The sequence below is a fragment of the Equus przewalskii genome, chromosome 5 (assembly GCF_037783145.1).
Source record: "Equus przewalskii isolate Varuska chromosome 5, EquPr2, whole genome shotgun sequence".
NCBI classification, from domain to species: Eukaryota; Metazoa; Chordata; class Mammalia; order Perissodactyla; family Equidae; genus Equus; species Equus przewalskii.
Genome location: NC_091835.1, coordinates 30,622,946 through 30,637,597, shown reverse-complemented (window position 1 = coordinate 30,637,597; position 14,652 = coordinate 30,622,946). Strand labels below are relative to the sequence as shown.

Here is a 14,652-nt window from a genome sequence, read left to right as displayed (position 1 = left end):
CTTGGTTTCTTTGAATTCATTTTTGTCTCCCAGTCTTTCTTTGGCATTGCAGAAAACTCCCACAGTCTCTGACAGCTCAGTGTGTTTGGTTACACAGTATGAAAGGTGTGGGTTAAATAAGGAGTTGCTTACACACCCCACAGAAACCCCTAGAGACTTCCCATGTTGATAAGTGCATGTGATAAGAGAATCCCTCTTATCATAATCCTAATCATATTCCTTATCATAAATCCTAGGATTTCTTGGATAGCATTTAGAATATTATTGCTTTTGTCATTGTCATTGAAATGGTGTGTGTCCATTCTAAATATTTGAAAAATACGGAAAAGCTATAATGAGGAAAACTCTATGTAAGAATAAACTTTTCCTTACTTCAAATTGGGATGATATTATACATACATTTGGACAACTTTTTCATGTAATAGTATAAAATAAACTGGTTTCCATATCCTTCATTAATCCTCAAGTATGTGAATTATAATGGTTACATAATATTCCATCCAATGGATAATTGTATTTAATTTAGCTAGCCTCCTCTTGTTATATATTTGGTTTTTCTCAATTTTGTTTTTGTTAATAGATAATACAAAGAATAGTGGGGTTTTTTTTGTTTTTTGTTTTATTTTCAAAATAAGCCTTGTGTGTCTGCTTTAATGAGTTATTTAAACATAGTGGGTTCTTTCATCACTGAAATGTAGTAAACTGTTAGATCTAAGACTGTTCCATCTAGAAAGCCATTGTTAGTGTACAGTTTCAAGGGATGCCATTCGTATAGACAATGTGAATTATCTACATAATGTGAGGTCCTAAGTGCAATCTCATCATTGCTACTGCCTCAGAAGGATTGCCATTGTGGATTTATGGATCCTCTTTGTTTGGTTTGAGCAATTTTAGCACAGGAAGATCTGTCGAGTTTTTATGTATGCCTGCCAGATATAAAAAAAAGCATTTGAGCCTTTTCCATAATTGTCTACTGAGCAGATCTTGACTGGCGGTGGCCTTTGCTTTATATTATACAGTTATTTTAATGCAAGAGGTCCCTACTTCCATTATCTGTCCCTTGAGCAAGTCTATCAAGGAATTTATTTCCCTCCCAGCAATTAATAAAATCTGTCTGGAGCAGTGGATTCTGAATGTCTTCTCCTGGAGATCGTACCTGTGCTTCCTGTACAGTTCAGTTTGAAGAGTCTTTAAGATAAAATATAGTAGTACTTTGATGAAGTTTATTACTTTTTAAATGTTCTCATCTTCCCCATCATAATAATATAGTTGTATTTTAGAATTGAAATGAATATTAGGGTCTTTTTTATAGGTAAAGTAATTAGATCAAATAACTTGCTCAATATGACATAGCTAGCTATTTATTTATTACAGTAATCCACTTCATGACTTACATGATGAGAGAATAGCACAATTGAGAAGGAAACTCAACCAAAATCTGCTGGACTTATTAAAGACCATAAACAGTAACTGAGAATATAGATATGGAAGCTTTTAACAACCTAAATTGAGTTTAAAACATTGCTTAGAGTTTCTCATGACTATGTTATTCTTGTGTCTTTGAAGCATTGGAAACACATGATTGCACAAGTAAAATTTAGAAGCCAATATAAATAGTCTGAGCAAAACTTGCCCATTTTGGTAAATTATAGTTGTGCCTTGTTAGTACGTTTTGCCAGAGTGTAGAGAGGTAGATAAGCAATTGCCTAGAAATTAGGGGACTTAGTGAATTTTTCCTTTTTAGATTCTGTTAATTACTGTAAATCCCTCTTTGCCAGCTGATTATGACCCGTTCGTGCAGACTGTACTTTACCATTGCTGCTGAGAGGTATTGTTAACCAAGAGGGTAAAGGTCAGAGCCTTTCTGAATAACTTGCTTCCTATAATAAGTGTGATGCTGATGGCTGCTTAGAGTAACTGGGGAGGCATCATAAAAAACCTTCCTTTAAGTGATGTTAAAAGTAGCCGGGTGATTGCAAGAAGTGTTTCGGGATTCCTTGTCGTTAGAGCTATATCCTAGTGGAAGTCTCTTCTACCTTCAGTGATTAGGGCCGCAAAGGCAGAGTAATCAGTTCCGCTTGACTAAGAATAAATTACTCACATTGAAACATGATAGTTCCTGACAACTGGCCATGCTGATAAAAACCAAAACAAAAGATGTCAAGAAATCTGTGCTAGTGTGGAGCTGGTTTGCAGATTTGATGAATTCACATGTGTCATGCATTTGGCATTAGACTTCCTCTGGTTTCATCGGTTTTTCTTTCTCTTTGTAAAATAGAAATTGTATGAGGAGAAGTAAGGCTCTATATAATATAATAAGTAGGTTATTTCTATTTTCTTTCCAACCCAGTTAATAGAACTATACTACGATTAGAGAGGTCATTTTAAGAAAAATGTCTTCTCTCTCAAATAGTTATTTAAAAAATATTTCCTTCTTGAATTCTTCATTATTAGTTCTCTTTGATAATAAAGCGTATGTATAAGCCTGGTTCATCCTCCCCCTTCCTATTTATCATCAAGAACACAGATATAAACACCAATTCCTTTGATCTCTACAAAATTTTACTCATGCGTAAATTTAATACACACTAATGCGTACTTAATGATTTCTTTCTATATCAGATAAGGTACGCAAAAGTAGAAAAAAAGCCCATAGAACTATAAGATATATCATTTTTGGGGCCGGCCCCATGGGGCAGTGGTTAAGTTCGAATGTTCCGCTTCTCGTTGGCCCGGGGTTCACCAGTTCAGATCCTGGGTGCGGACATGGCACTGCGTGGCAAAAGCCATGCTGTGGTAGGCGTCCCACGTATAAAGTAGAGGAAGATGGGCATGGATGTTACCTCAGGGCCAGTCTTCCTCAGCAAAAAGAGGAGGATTGGCAGGAGATGTTAGCTTAGGGCTAATCTTCCTCAAAATAAATAAATAAAATATATCATTTTCTGCTATAATCATTTTATTAATTTTCAATATTGTTAAAAATAAGTTATTTAAGAAAAAGAAGAAAAGCTTTTTAACTATTTCATTGTCAGGTGCTCCTTGGTCCATGTATATAAATAAACTAGTTTCCTTCTACCCCTTGAAAGTCAGGGGGTAACACAGTATATTATTACTATGGTCACTTATATGAAAATGTTATTCCCTACTGAAGCAAAGGATGAAGGGTGGATTTACCAAACCACTGCAAATGCAAAGGTGCATCTTCCATGAGAGAAAGGTACATCCAAACACAAAACACTAAAGCTGGCGGGCAAAGCCAAAGGTACTTGGCATCAGGATTTCGGTATCATGATATTATTAAAATAGTCTGTTTTTCCATAGTTTATGGAAAAATGCTTAGGTCACCTTTGTGTGATTGTTTTTCTTTTGTTGTTCATCATAGAATACTATTTATAGCATAGTGATTAAGAATAGGATTCTGGAACTAGATGGCCTAGTGATTATCTCATAGTCTTGTGGGGATGCTTAAATAGTTGTTATATATAAAGTTCTTACAGCAGTACCTGGCACGTACATATTACACTCTTTTTAAGTGTTAGCAGTCTCTGTTATCACCACTACTTCTTCCTCACCACCACCACCATCATTATTATTATTTTTCTTGTTGTTGTTGTTACATTGTTATTTTAGGGATTCTGTGGTTTCTGTTCCTGCAAAATGGAGAGTTTCCTTTTTTTTTTGATATTCTGATTATATTTGAAGGAGTATTTTTTCATTTAACATGATTCCAAACAATCATCTTTATCGTTAATATTCAAGGATGTACATAACTGATCCAGTTTTTCTCTTGGCTGTTGTATTCAAAACTTTTTGTAAATCATATATTTCAGAACCTGTGGAAATTGAACTGCGTATAGAATAGGATCTCCACTATATATTTTATAGAAATTCCATAATAAATACTGAAGTAATATGCTGTGGGACTATCTGGGTGAGCAGCTTTTACACCTTCCACATTAGATTAGTCAAAAAGAAGAGAATAATGGCAAGAATAATATGGTAGCATTCACACACCAGCTGGTTAGTGACACATGCAAATCCAGACATCCTTGATCAAGAAAGCACCATTGAATCACAACCAGTGTAAGGATATGTAACAGGAGCTTTCAGTACGGCTTAGCTGTTATGCATCATGATGCTGGGTAAATGAAAAGAAAAATATTTTTTACACACCCCTCCTCTGAACCACCACACACAGCGTCTTTGGGGTTTGTTCAATGCTTATGTAGCTAGTTTGCACATCTCCATGTCTACTTCAAGTCTTCCTCACTGATGACAACTTGCTTAAAGGAGGCAATTTTAATGTCCACTGTTCTTTCTTCATTTTTTCAGTTCCTTTCACTATGGAATGTTTATTCCTCCTCTTAGAAGTAAACAGGAGTGCAAGAATAGCCATCCTTTCCTCCTCTCCAACTCAACAGTCTGTTTAGACAGCTGGGTAATTGAAGAAGAAAGTAATTTAGGGAGAACTTGTTAATGTGGATTTTACTAAATTTTCACTGAACTAGCGGCTTCTGAACCTGAGTGTATTAGGAAAACTTTTGCCAGCAAACAGTAATGGATTCCTTTAATAGTTTGACTACATACAAATTATACCAGTGAGATTGTTAACAGTTTAACCTCTTAAATTTTTTTCTTAGGTGCTGATGATGGAGAAGAAAGAAGGGTATTATGCATGTGAGGGCTATTTGTGTATTAGATGGGCTCATAAAGCAAATCTCTGTTTTCTTATATATAAAACTTGCTTGGTCCTGTGAAATTTTGTTTTAAATAATGGTTCTAGAACTGCTCTTTCTTTTTTTTTTCGGTGAGGCAGATTGGCCCTTCACTAACATCTGTGCCAGTCTTCCTGTGTTTTGTATGTGGGACACCACCACAGCATGGCTTGATGAGGGGTGTGTAGGTCCGCACCTGGGATCCGAACCTGCGAACCCTGGGCTGCCAAAGCGGAGTGTGCGAACTCAACCATTATGCCACCTGGCCAGCCCTGTAGTACTGTTCTTTGTTGATAAGAAAGTTTAATCAACAGCATGATTGTATCTTTTCTTTGTATAAGGTTTATATGTTAGCACCTGGAATGTCCTGCACAGCTGGTTAAACGTGTAAACACCAGGACGTTGCATTCTGTATGTGTATGGAGTACTAGATTTTTAAGTGGCCGAGTTCTCTTTAGCCCTTGTGAGTTTACCACAACCATTGATCCATATTGATTCCTGTGAGATTTCATATGGATTCATATGAGATTCCAGTAGTAGTGTCTGATTAAACTAAAGGAAGATTAATGCTTTTCATCTGTGATGGTCTTTTCTTTCACAGTAGGTTTTGGACTTTTATTTGTCATGAAAAGAATGGAACCCATTTTAGGCATTTCAGTAGTTAACCTGTATGATTTTTCTCTTTGTTAAAGAGTGAAAATCCAAGCCTTTTGGTATTCATGGTACCCTATTCTAAATTTACCAGATCTTTTTGCTTAGCTTGTTTGTTCTGCTTGTGGAATTCTCATTGACTCTAGAGAGGGACTTTTTTCCTTACCCTGTGGAATGAAGCAGACCCTTAAAGAGCTTATACTAAATTGATTAATGCAGGAAATTTATCCGAAGGTTGGATCTAGGATTTTTTTGTAGTTCCTTTTTTGGCATGAGTTTATGTGTATGCCTAAATATAGTTTATAAAGGTCCGAGCTTGTATACTATTCATTTACTGATTATTGAACCAATATTTATTATAGATAAATAGTGTGTGCCAGATGTGTGCCAGATATGAAGATACAAAACTGGGTGGAGGAGCAGGATCCAGTCTATTTGTGGAGACGTGTATGAAACAAGTAATTACAATATGGTTAGGGATTAATGTTATATATATAGGTGGAATATTGGCGATAAATGTGGGAAATATATAGATAGGTAAAGAATGGAGATAAATGTGTGTATATGTGTATTTATATGTGTGATGGAGTACAGACAATGATCATCTGATGGGGTAAGAACAAGAAACTCTTCCCAAAGGAGGTAACATTTATGTTTCTTTTTGAAAACCGTGTAAAATAAACCAGCTAGTTCTGGTTATTAGCTCAAGAGGAGATTATGATTATATTCTCCTGCTTCATTTTCCTTCCTAGAACTTACTGTCATCCTGCACAATATATTCATTTCATTCATTCATTTACTGTCTACCATATTGGGATGGAAGCTCTTTGAGGGTAGGGATTCTTGCCTATTTTGATTACTCCTATATCCTCAACACCTGAAAAAGTGCCTGGCACATAGCAGGAGCTCAAATATGTGTTGAAAGAACGAATGAAGTTTGTGAGTTCTGGAATAGTTGCCTCACTTCTTATTTTCCTTTAGTTTATTAGGAATATCTCTCTATAATTCCTTCATATTTTTGTTTAGTATTTTTCATGATGTATACTTGAATCTCCCTAGTGATAACGTGCGCTTTCCACAATGTTTCTCAAACCCATCCCCTCTTTTCCATCTCTTAGCTCATTTAGTCTCCAAAATCTCTTACCTGAGTTGATAAAATCTTGTAATTGTTTTTCCTATCTCTATGCAAGTTTTAAAAAATTTCTTCTCGACAGCCGTCAGAGTTATCTATCTAAAATACAGAACTGACTAGACCATTTCTTTGCTTAAAAATCCCTAATAGTTCCCATCTGTATACAATAAAATTTGTGCTGTTTAGGATGGCACACAAGCCCATCGATAGCTTGGATCCAGCTACAATGCGGAGTCCTCTTGTCATCTTATAACATAATAAAAATGAGTGTGCTCATTCTTCTTTGTATCACTAGTGCCTGGCATATGATATAGATTTAAGTAAATACTCTTTTGAGTAAATGAATGCATATAAATGTGTATGAAGGAATGAATAATAACAATGAGGAATTTCATTGAAAGTGCTTACTGTTTAGATAAAAGATGATATAAAAATCTAACTTAACACTAGTATTTCAGAATAATTTTTCCTTTATACAGCTGATTTGTTTTTCTTACTGTCTGGCTGTTTTGTTCTCTGTCCTCCCTCAATTCTTTGTGAAGGGATCCCTCTTGGCACTTATACTGTTGTTTTGGAAATAATCCAGTTTTTCATGGCTTTCTTCTCTATAGTTCCTCTCTCCATTCCCATCTCTTTCTGTTGAGTCTTTTTTCTCTAACTATCTTCCCATAATTCTTTAGAGATTTATGCATATGCCTATATTCCCATACCCATGTGTGTGTCTTTTCTCTGTTCTGGCTATAAATTCTGGGTTTAAAGTTTTGCTTGCAGTTCTAAAAGTTTTACACTTGGAGACAACCCTGATCTACCTGTTTACAACTTAAAATGATTTTTATTGTGCCTATTTGTATGTCTCTTAATTTCCTTTTTTTCTCTTAAATGTATATCACACTCAGATTGAAAATCTTCAAGAGCAACTTAGAGATAAGGAAAAGCAGATGAGCAGCTTGAAAGAACGAGTCAAATCCCTACAGGCTGACACCACCAACACCGACACCGCCTTGACCACTTTGGAGGAGGCCCTTGCAGAGAAAGTGAGCGACTGGTCCAGACTCTTCATAGACACATTTCTTCTGCTTTCTCATCGATCTAAAATTTTCTCTAGTGATGAGACTTGGATATAGAAGTGAGAATAAATCCCTCTGGGCAAAAAGGAAAAAAGCTCTCTGTCCTATTGCTGACATTTATCATATAAGGGGAAAGAAAATCCATTCTGTTGTTGCCAATTTAAGCATCTGTTGCTGGGCAAGATGGGTTCCACACTAGAGGGCAGTGGCTGAAATTGCTAAGGAATCAGCCGTATGTTCCCCATTTACTATCTTCTGAAGAAGAAGGAAAGTTCTTTTTATTTATAAGGTCAACTAGAATTAGGGGATGTGGGAATATCGCACATTGACTGTCAGGAGGCAATGTATAATTAGTTCTCCTTTACTGTGCCACATTGTTACCTAATATATTCATGGATTTTAGTTATTAATATACTGTATTGGCTGTTTTTCTAGTCTTGGCCTTGCTATTTCATTTTGCCTTTGTGAGCAAACCTAGTTTTTCAGGAATGGTTGAGTAAATAAAGAAGTGGCCCAACATGGCAAGTGTTAATGTCTTGGAAGGAGGTTTAAGGAATTTTTTTTTTTTTTGGACAAATCACTTTTATTTCTGTGTAAGTTACATACAACACAACACATCCATCTTAAGCATACAGTTTGGTGACTTTTTTCTTTTTCCTTTGGTGAGGAAGATTGGCCCTGAGCTAACATCTGTTGCCAATACTCCCCTTTTTGCTTGAGGAAGATTGTCGCTGAACTAACATTTGTGCCAGTCTTCCTCTATTTTATATTTGGGACACCACCACAGCATGGCTTGATGAGCGGTGTGTAGGTCCGTGCCCAGAGTCTGAACTCGTGGAGCACACAAACTTAACCACTATGCCACTGGGCCAGCCCCTAATGAATCTTGATGGGGCATTTTAATTGGACTTTTTTAAAGGAATAAGGTCACTGTTCCTTAAGCCTCTTGGGCTCAGAATGCTTCAGACTGCCTGCCTGTGATCAAGGCTTGATCCCTGAATATATTTAGAAATAATACTTAAATTGCTCTAACTTTCAAACTTGCTATCTGTTGATAGTTTGACAGAAGGAAGTTTTAATGGCTTCTCTTTTCTTTACCCCTCTTTGTGCTTTAAGCTCAACATATAATAATCTCCCCAACCTTTCCTTTTTTTTGGTGTATGAATTGTGAGTTGTTTCCATTGCCTTGTAGGCAACATGTGAAGAATTTATAAAGAAGAAATATTTGTTAGCTGTTGTCCTTAGGGTATATATATAAGTTTTTGGGTACTTGGGAATTGTATAAATGGGATAATTTCAAAAGAATACTTTAGGGACGTATAATACTAGTTGAGATTATAGGAAAAGAAACCTAGGGTAATCAAAAGAACAAAGCCAGATCTTGGTTAAAGCAAGATAGGTAGGAAGGGTGAATTCTTTAAAAAGTAAATATTAACAACTTATCACTGTCTTTTGAATGGAGAATGGAAGTGTGAAATTTTATCAGCTAAAAGCTGAATTACAGTTACATGACATAAATGTGAAGGGAATTTTCTCATGTATTTATGTGCTCTTTTATCAGGAGCGGACAATTGAGCGCTTAAAGGAGCAGCGGGACAGAGATGAGCGAGAGAAGCAAGAGGAAATTGATAACTACAAAAAAGATCTTAAAGATTTGAAAGAAAAAGTCAGCCTATTGCAAGGCGATCTCTCAGAGAAAGAGGTTAAGATCACCAATATGGAATTATTTGGTTTGCATAGTCAGTGCATTTTGTGTATATGTTGTTGGTGTTTACGTAATACATATAAGAAAGTATTTTATGGAAGATTTTCTTTAATAGTCTTAGGTCTTTTGGGAAGACCTTAAGGGATATTTCAGCAAGCTTTGCAGAGACACAGTAGATTGGATCATTTATTTTCTAAGTCTTAATCTCTTTCGGTGTGTTAAGAGTTGGTTTCTTACTTGTTAATGACATTTTTATAGATCCTAAAATAACTGAAGCCCAGTTACATTTGGACAAACATTCTGCTACTGGTAAGAAAAGTGGTAGATGAAAGGAATATGCAGAAGGAGGACAATTTATTTACAGCAGTTCTTAAACTGCATCTCAGCATTCGCAGAGAAATCTTAAATTATTGTTGACCAATTAGGTGACTTGCTATACTTTGATCTTGCTTTTGGAGAATCCCATTATGTGACCTAAATAGCAAAAATGCCTAATGCCTTGTGATTAGATAATGCATGAGCCTCAGGGACATTCTCAGGATTTTCCTTCTAATATCTTTAGGAAAATTTATATAAATTTAAGTTCTTAGTAGAATTTTTCTTCTAAAAGGCAAAAGTATTTTATATTTAAGTCAATGTGGCTGCTAAGCTTGACTACTTACATTCACAAAGTTCAGTCTACTTCCATTTATTTTGTGGAGATGGAACTGTTTAAATATTGATAGAACTGTTTAAATCAATATTCAATTGATATTTCTTGGGAATTCATCTTATTTTAGTTAGGACTTGAAAGCTAAAGCTAATATTGTTTTATATTTCATGTTCTTGAAATGGAAATATGTCAGTATATGGTAATCGAAAGAAACTACAAGCCACAAAAAAAATAAATTTAAAAATTTAAATCTCCATTTTGTTTATAGTTAGTATTTATTCTAAATGTGCATACTTCTTTTAGGCTTCGCTCTTGGATCTGAAAGAGCATGCTTCTTCCCTGGCTTCCTCAGGACTCAAGAAAGATTCACGGCTTAAGACACTAGAGATTGCTTTGGAGCAGAAGAAGGAGGAGTGTCTAAAAATGGAATTGCAGTTGAAAAAAGTAAGAAAAAATTTCTGTTTTCTTGCTTTGCTTTAAATAAGAACGTAGAAAACTCTACAGTGTTTATATGGAATAACTTACCAATGGAGTAATAATCCCCTGAAGTTCAAAATACCATTTATGCCTTGATTAAGTCTCTTACTGTTCTTACCCTATTATATTTTACTCCTGAGAATCCCCAAACTCTTAGAAAATTGACAGTCCAAAGGAATATTAAAATATACAGCTCCTTTATGGATGAAATACAAGACCACAATATAAAAATCTGAGTTATCTGAGACATTTCTTCCATTAGCATGAGACTTCCTAGAAGGAGATAATTTAGCAGTGATAATTACCCACACTGCTGAATATCAGGATATGGTGCAGATCTTTGCTGTCCATTTCTTTGATTTATACCTCTCTAATATTTATATGGCAATTTATAGTTATCAGAGCACTTTAATATTTCTTTTCTCTCAGTTGTCAACTCTGGTAGAATTAGAACGGAGACTTTTGGGCAGAAAATATGAAAAGAAAAATGGCCATGAATAGAAAAACAGGTAATAAATCAAAAAAGTGGAAAGCCATCAACCTCCTCTGCCCAAAGTTTATTTTTTCTCGTGAATCTAAATATAAAACCTAAAATATAACAGATCGTATGAATAACCAGCTATAGCTATATCTTAATAATAAGGAAATTAAAAATAAGCAAAAGGAAAGAAAATGTGGGATTGTCATAAACAGGGGAATTTGGAATCTTAATGAAAAACATTACTCTTGAGAGTTACCCACTCAGCTTCATACCCCTAAATATATTTAATGGCTTTACTTTCAATATTCAGGTATTAAGTAGAAAGTTACCTCCATCTTTTTAGTGAGGAAATAACTAATGAAAAAGGAGTACAGCCCAGTCTTGAGACTTCAAGTTTTGATCTCTTTCCATATATTGAGTGCATTCAACATGATGCCCTCATAATGAATCATTATTTAGGATATGCCAAAAATAAAATCATATTCTTAAACTAAAGAAAGGAAGAAAATCCAGTGTCTTAAAGTTACTTTTGAATAAGTAGGAAAATACTTTTTTTGAGATTAAGGATTCTGCTTATAACCAATTCAGATTTCGTAGTTGTTTTTTTTTCCCCCCTTTACCTCTTTCACCCATCTCCCAACCCCCTTCTCTTCTGATAACCACCAATCTGTTCGCTTTATCTATGTATTTGTTGTCTTTCACATATGAGTGAAATCATATGGTATTTGTCATTCTCTGGCTAATTTCGCTTAACATAATACCCTCAAGTTCCCTCCATGTTGTTGCAAATAGGATGATTTTGTGTTTTTTTCTGGCTGAGTAGTATTCCATTCTGTGTGTGTGCGTGTGTATATATATATACACACCACATCTTCTTTATCCATTCATCCATAGAAGCACACTTGGGTTGCTTCCACATCTGGGTTATTGTGAATAATCCTGCAGTGAACATAGGGGTGCGTAAATCGCTTTGGATCATTGATTTCAAGTTCTGTGGGTAAATACCCAGTAGTGGGATAGCTGGATTGTACAGTATTTCTATTTTTAGTTTTTTGAGAAATCTCCATACTGTTTTCCATATTGGCTCCACCAGTTTGCTTTCCCACCAGCAGTGTATGAGGGTTCCTTTTTCTCCTCATCCTCTCCGACATTTGTTGTTTTTTGTCTTGGTAATTACAGCCATCCTGACCAGTGTAAGGTGATATCTCATTGTAGTTTTGATTTGCGTTTCCCTAATAATTAAAGATGTTGAACATCATTTCATGTGTCTGTGGATCTGTATACCTTCTTTGGAAATATGTCTGTTCACATCCTCTGCCCATTTTTTGATTGGATTGTTTGTTTTTTTGTTGTTGAGTTGTATGTGTTCTTTATATATTTTGGAGATCGACCCCTCATTGAATAAATGATTTGCAAATATTTTCTCCCAGTTAATGGTTGTCTTTTTGTTTTGTTCATTGTTTCCTTTGCTTTGCAGCTCTTTAGTCTGAGGTAGTCTCATTTGTTAATTTTTTCTTTTGTTTCCTTTGCCCCAGTAGACATGGTATTTGAAAAGATGCTGCTAAGACCAGTGTCAAATAGTGTACTGCTTATATTTTGTTCTGGTATTTTTATGGTTTCAGGTCTTACATTCAAGTCTTTAATCCATTTTGAGTTATTTTTTGTGTATGATGCAAGATAATGGTCTACTTTCATTCTTTTGCATGTGGCTGTCCAGTTTTCCCAACACCATTTTTTGAAGAGACTTTCCTTTCTCCATTGTTTGTCCTTGGCTTCTCTTTTGAAGATTAACTGTCTGTAGAGGTGTGATTTTGTTTCTGGGTCTTCAATTCTGTTCCATTGATCTGTGTGTCTGTTTTGTACCAGTATCATGCTGATTTGATTGCTATAGATTTATAGTATATTTTGAAGCCAGGGATTGTGATGCCTCCAGCTTTGTTCTTTTTTCTCAGGATTGCTTTGGCTATTTGGGGTCTTTTGTTTTCCATATAAATTTTAGGATTCTTTTTTCTATTTCTGTGAAGAATGTCACTGGGGTTCTGATTGGGATTGCATTGAATCTGTAGATTGCTTTAGGTAGTATGGACATTTTAACTATGTTTATTCTTCCGACCCATGAGCATAGAATATCTTTCCATTTCTTTATGTCTTCAGTTTCTTTCAATAATGTCTTATAGTTTTCAATGTATAGGTCTTTCACCTCTTTGGTTAAGTTTATTCCTAGATATTTATTCTTTTTGTTGTGATTGTAAATGGATTCTATTCTTTTTTTTTTTTTTTTTTGAGGAAGATTAGCCCTGAGCTAACTACTGCCAATCCTCCTCTTTTTGCTGAGGAAGACTGGCCCTGAGCTAACATCCATGCCCATCTTCCTCTACTTTATACGTGGGACGCCTGCCACAGCATGGCTTTTGCCAAGCGGTGCCATATCCGCACACGGGATCCGACCCAGTGAACCCCGGGCTGCCAAGAAGTGGAATGTGTGAACTTAACCGCTCTGCCACCGGACTGGCCCCAGGATTCTATTCTTGATTTCTCTTTCTGCTAGTTTGTTGTTAGTGTATGAAAATGCAAGTGATTTTTTAAAGTTGATTTTGTACCCTGCAACTTTGCTATAGTCGATTATTTCTAATAGTTTTCTGATGGATTCTTTAGGGTTTTCTATGTATACAATCATGTCGTCTGCAAACAGCAAGAGTTTTACTTCTTTCTTTCCAGTTTGGATTTCTTTTATTTCTTTTTCTTGCCTAATTCCTCTGGCCAAAACCTCCAGTACTTTGTTGAATAGAAGTGGTGAGAGTGGGCACCCTTGTCTTGTTCCTGTTCTCAGGAGAATGACTTCCAGTTTTTCCCCATTAAGTATGATGTTGGCTGTGAGTTTGTCATATGTGGCCTTTATTATATTGAGGTACTTTTCTTCTATACTCATTTTATTAAGTTTTTATCATAATTGGATGTTGGATCTTGTCAGATGCTTTCTCTGCATCTATTGAGATGATCGTGTTATTCTTATTCCTCATTTTGTTAATGTGGTGTATCACATTGGTTGATTTGTGGATGTTGGACCATCCCTGTGTCCCTGGAGTAAATCCCACTTGATCATGGTGTATGATCCTTTTAATGTATCGCTGTCAAAATTTGGTTTGACAATATTTTGTTGAGGATTTTTGCATCTGTGTTCATCAGTGATATTGGCCTGTAATTTCTTTTTTTGTGTTATCCTTCTCTGATTTTGGCACAAGCGTAATGTTGGCCTCATAGAATGAGTTAGGAAGCGTTCTGTCTTCTTCAATTTTTTGGAATAGTTAAAGAAGAATAGGTATTAAATTTTCTTTGAATGTTTGGTAGAATTTTCCAGAGAAGCCATCTGGTCCTGGACTTCTATTTTCTGGGAGGTTTTTGATTACTGTTTCAATCTCTTTGCTTGTGTTTGGTCTTCAGATTCTCTGTTTTTATTGATTCAGTTTTGAAAGTTTGTATGAGTCTAAGGATTTATCCATTTCCTCTAGGTTATCCAGTTTGTTGGTATATAGTTTTTCGAAGTGTTCTCTTACAATCCTTTGTATTTCTGTAGTATCTGTTGTAATTTCTCCTCTTTCATTTCTAATTTTATTTGAGCCGTCTCTCTTTTTTTCTTTCTGAGTTTAGATAAGTGTTTCTCAGTTTTGTTTCTCTTCTCAAAGAATCAGCTCTCAGTTTCATTAATCCTTTCTACTGTATTTTTAGTGTCTGTTTCATTTATTTCTGCTCTCATTTTTATTATTTCTCTCCT

The 14,652-nt window shown here is 35.4% G+C and overlaps 1 protein-coding gene across 22 annotated transcripts in view; it reads left to right on the top strand.

The window, feature by feature from the left end:
* The window catches only part of ERC1 (ELKS/RAB6-interacting/CAST family member 1), a 516,642-nt gene that overhangs the window by 174,090 nt on the left and 327,900 nt on the right, over positions 1 to 14,652 (top strand). For all 22 annotated transcript variants that reach the window (XR_011540237.1, XR_011540234.1, XR_011540233.1 and 19 more), the window contains 3 exons: positions 7,395 to 7,532; positions 9,127 to 9,267; positions 10,226 to 10,366. Coding sequence is in view for 15 of the 22 variants with exons in the window: in XM_070620439.1 (XP_070476540.1) it covers positions 7,395 to 7,532; positions 9,127 to 9,267; positions 10,226 to 10,366 (420 nt within the window). In the remaining 7 variants the exon portion in view is untranslated. The remainder of the gene's footprint in view (positions 1 to 7,394; positions 7,533 to 9,126; positions 9,268 to 10,225; positions 10,367 to 14,652) is intronic.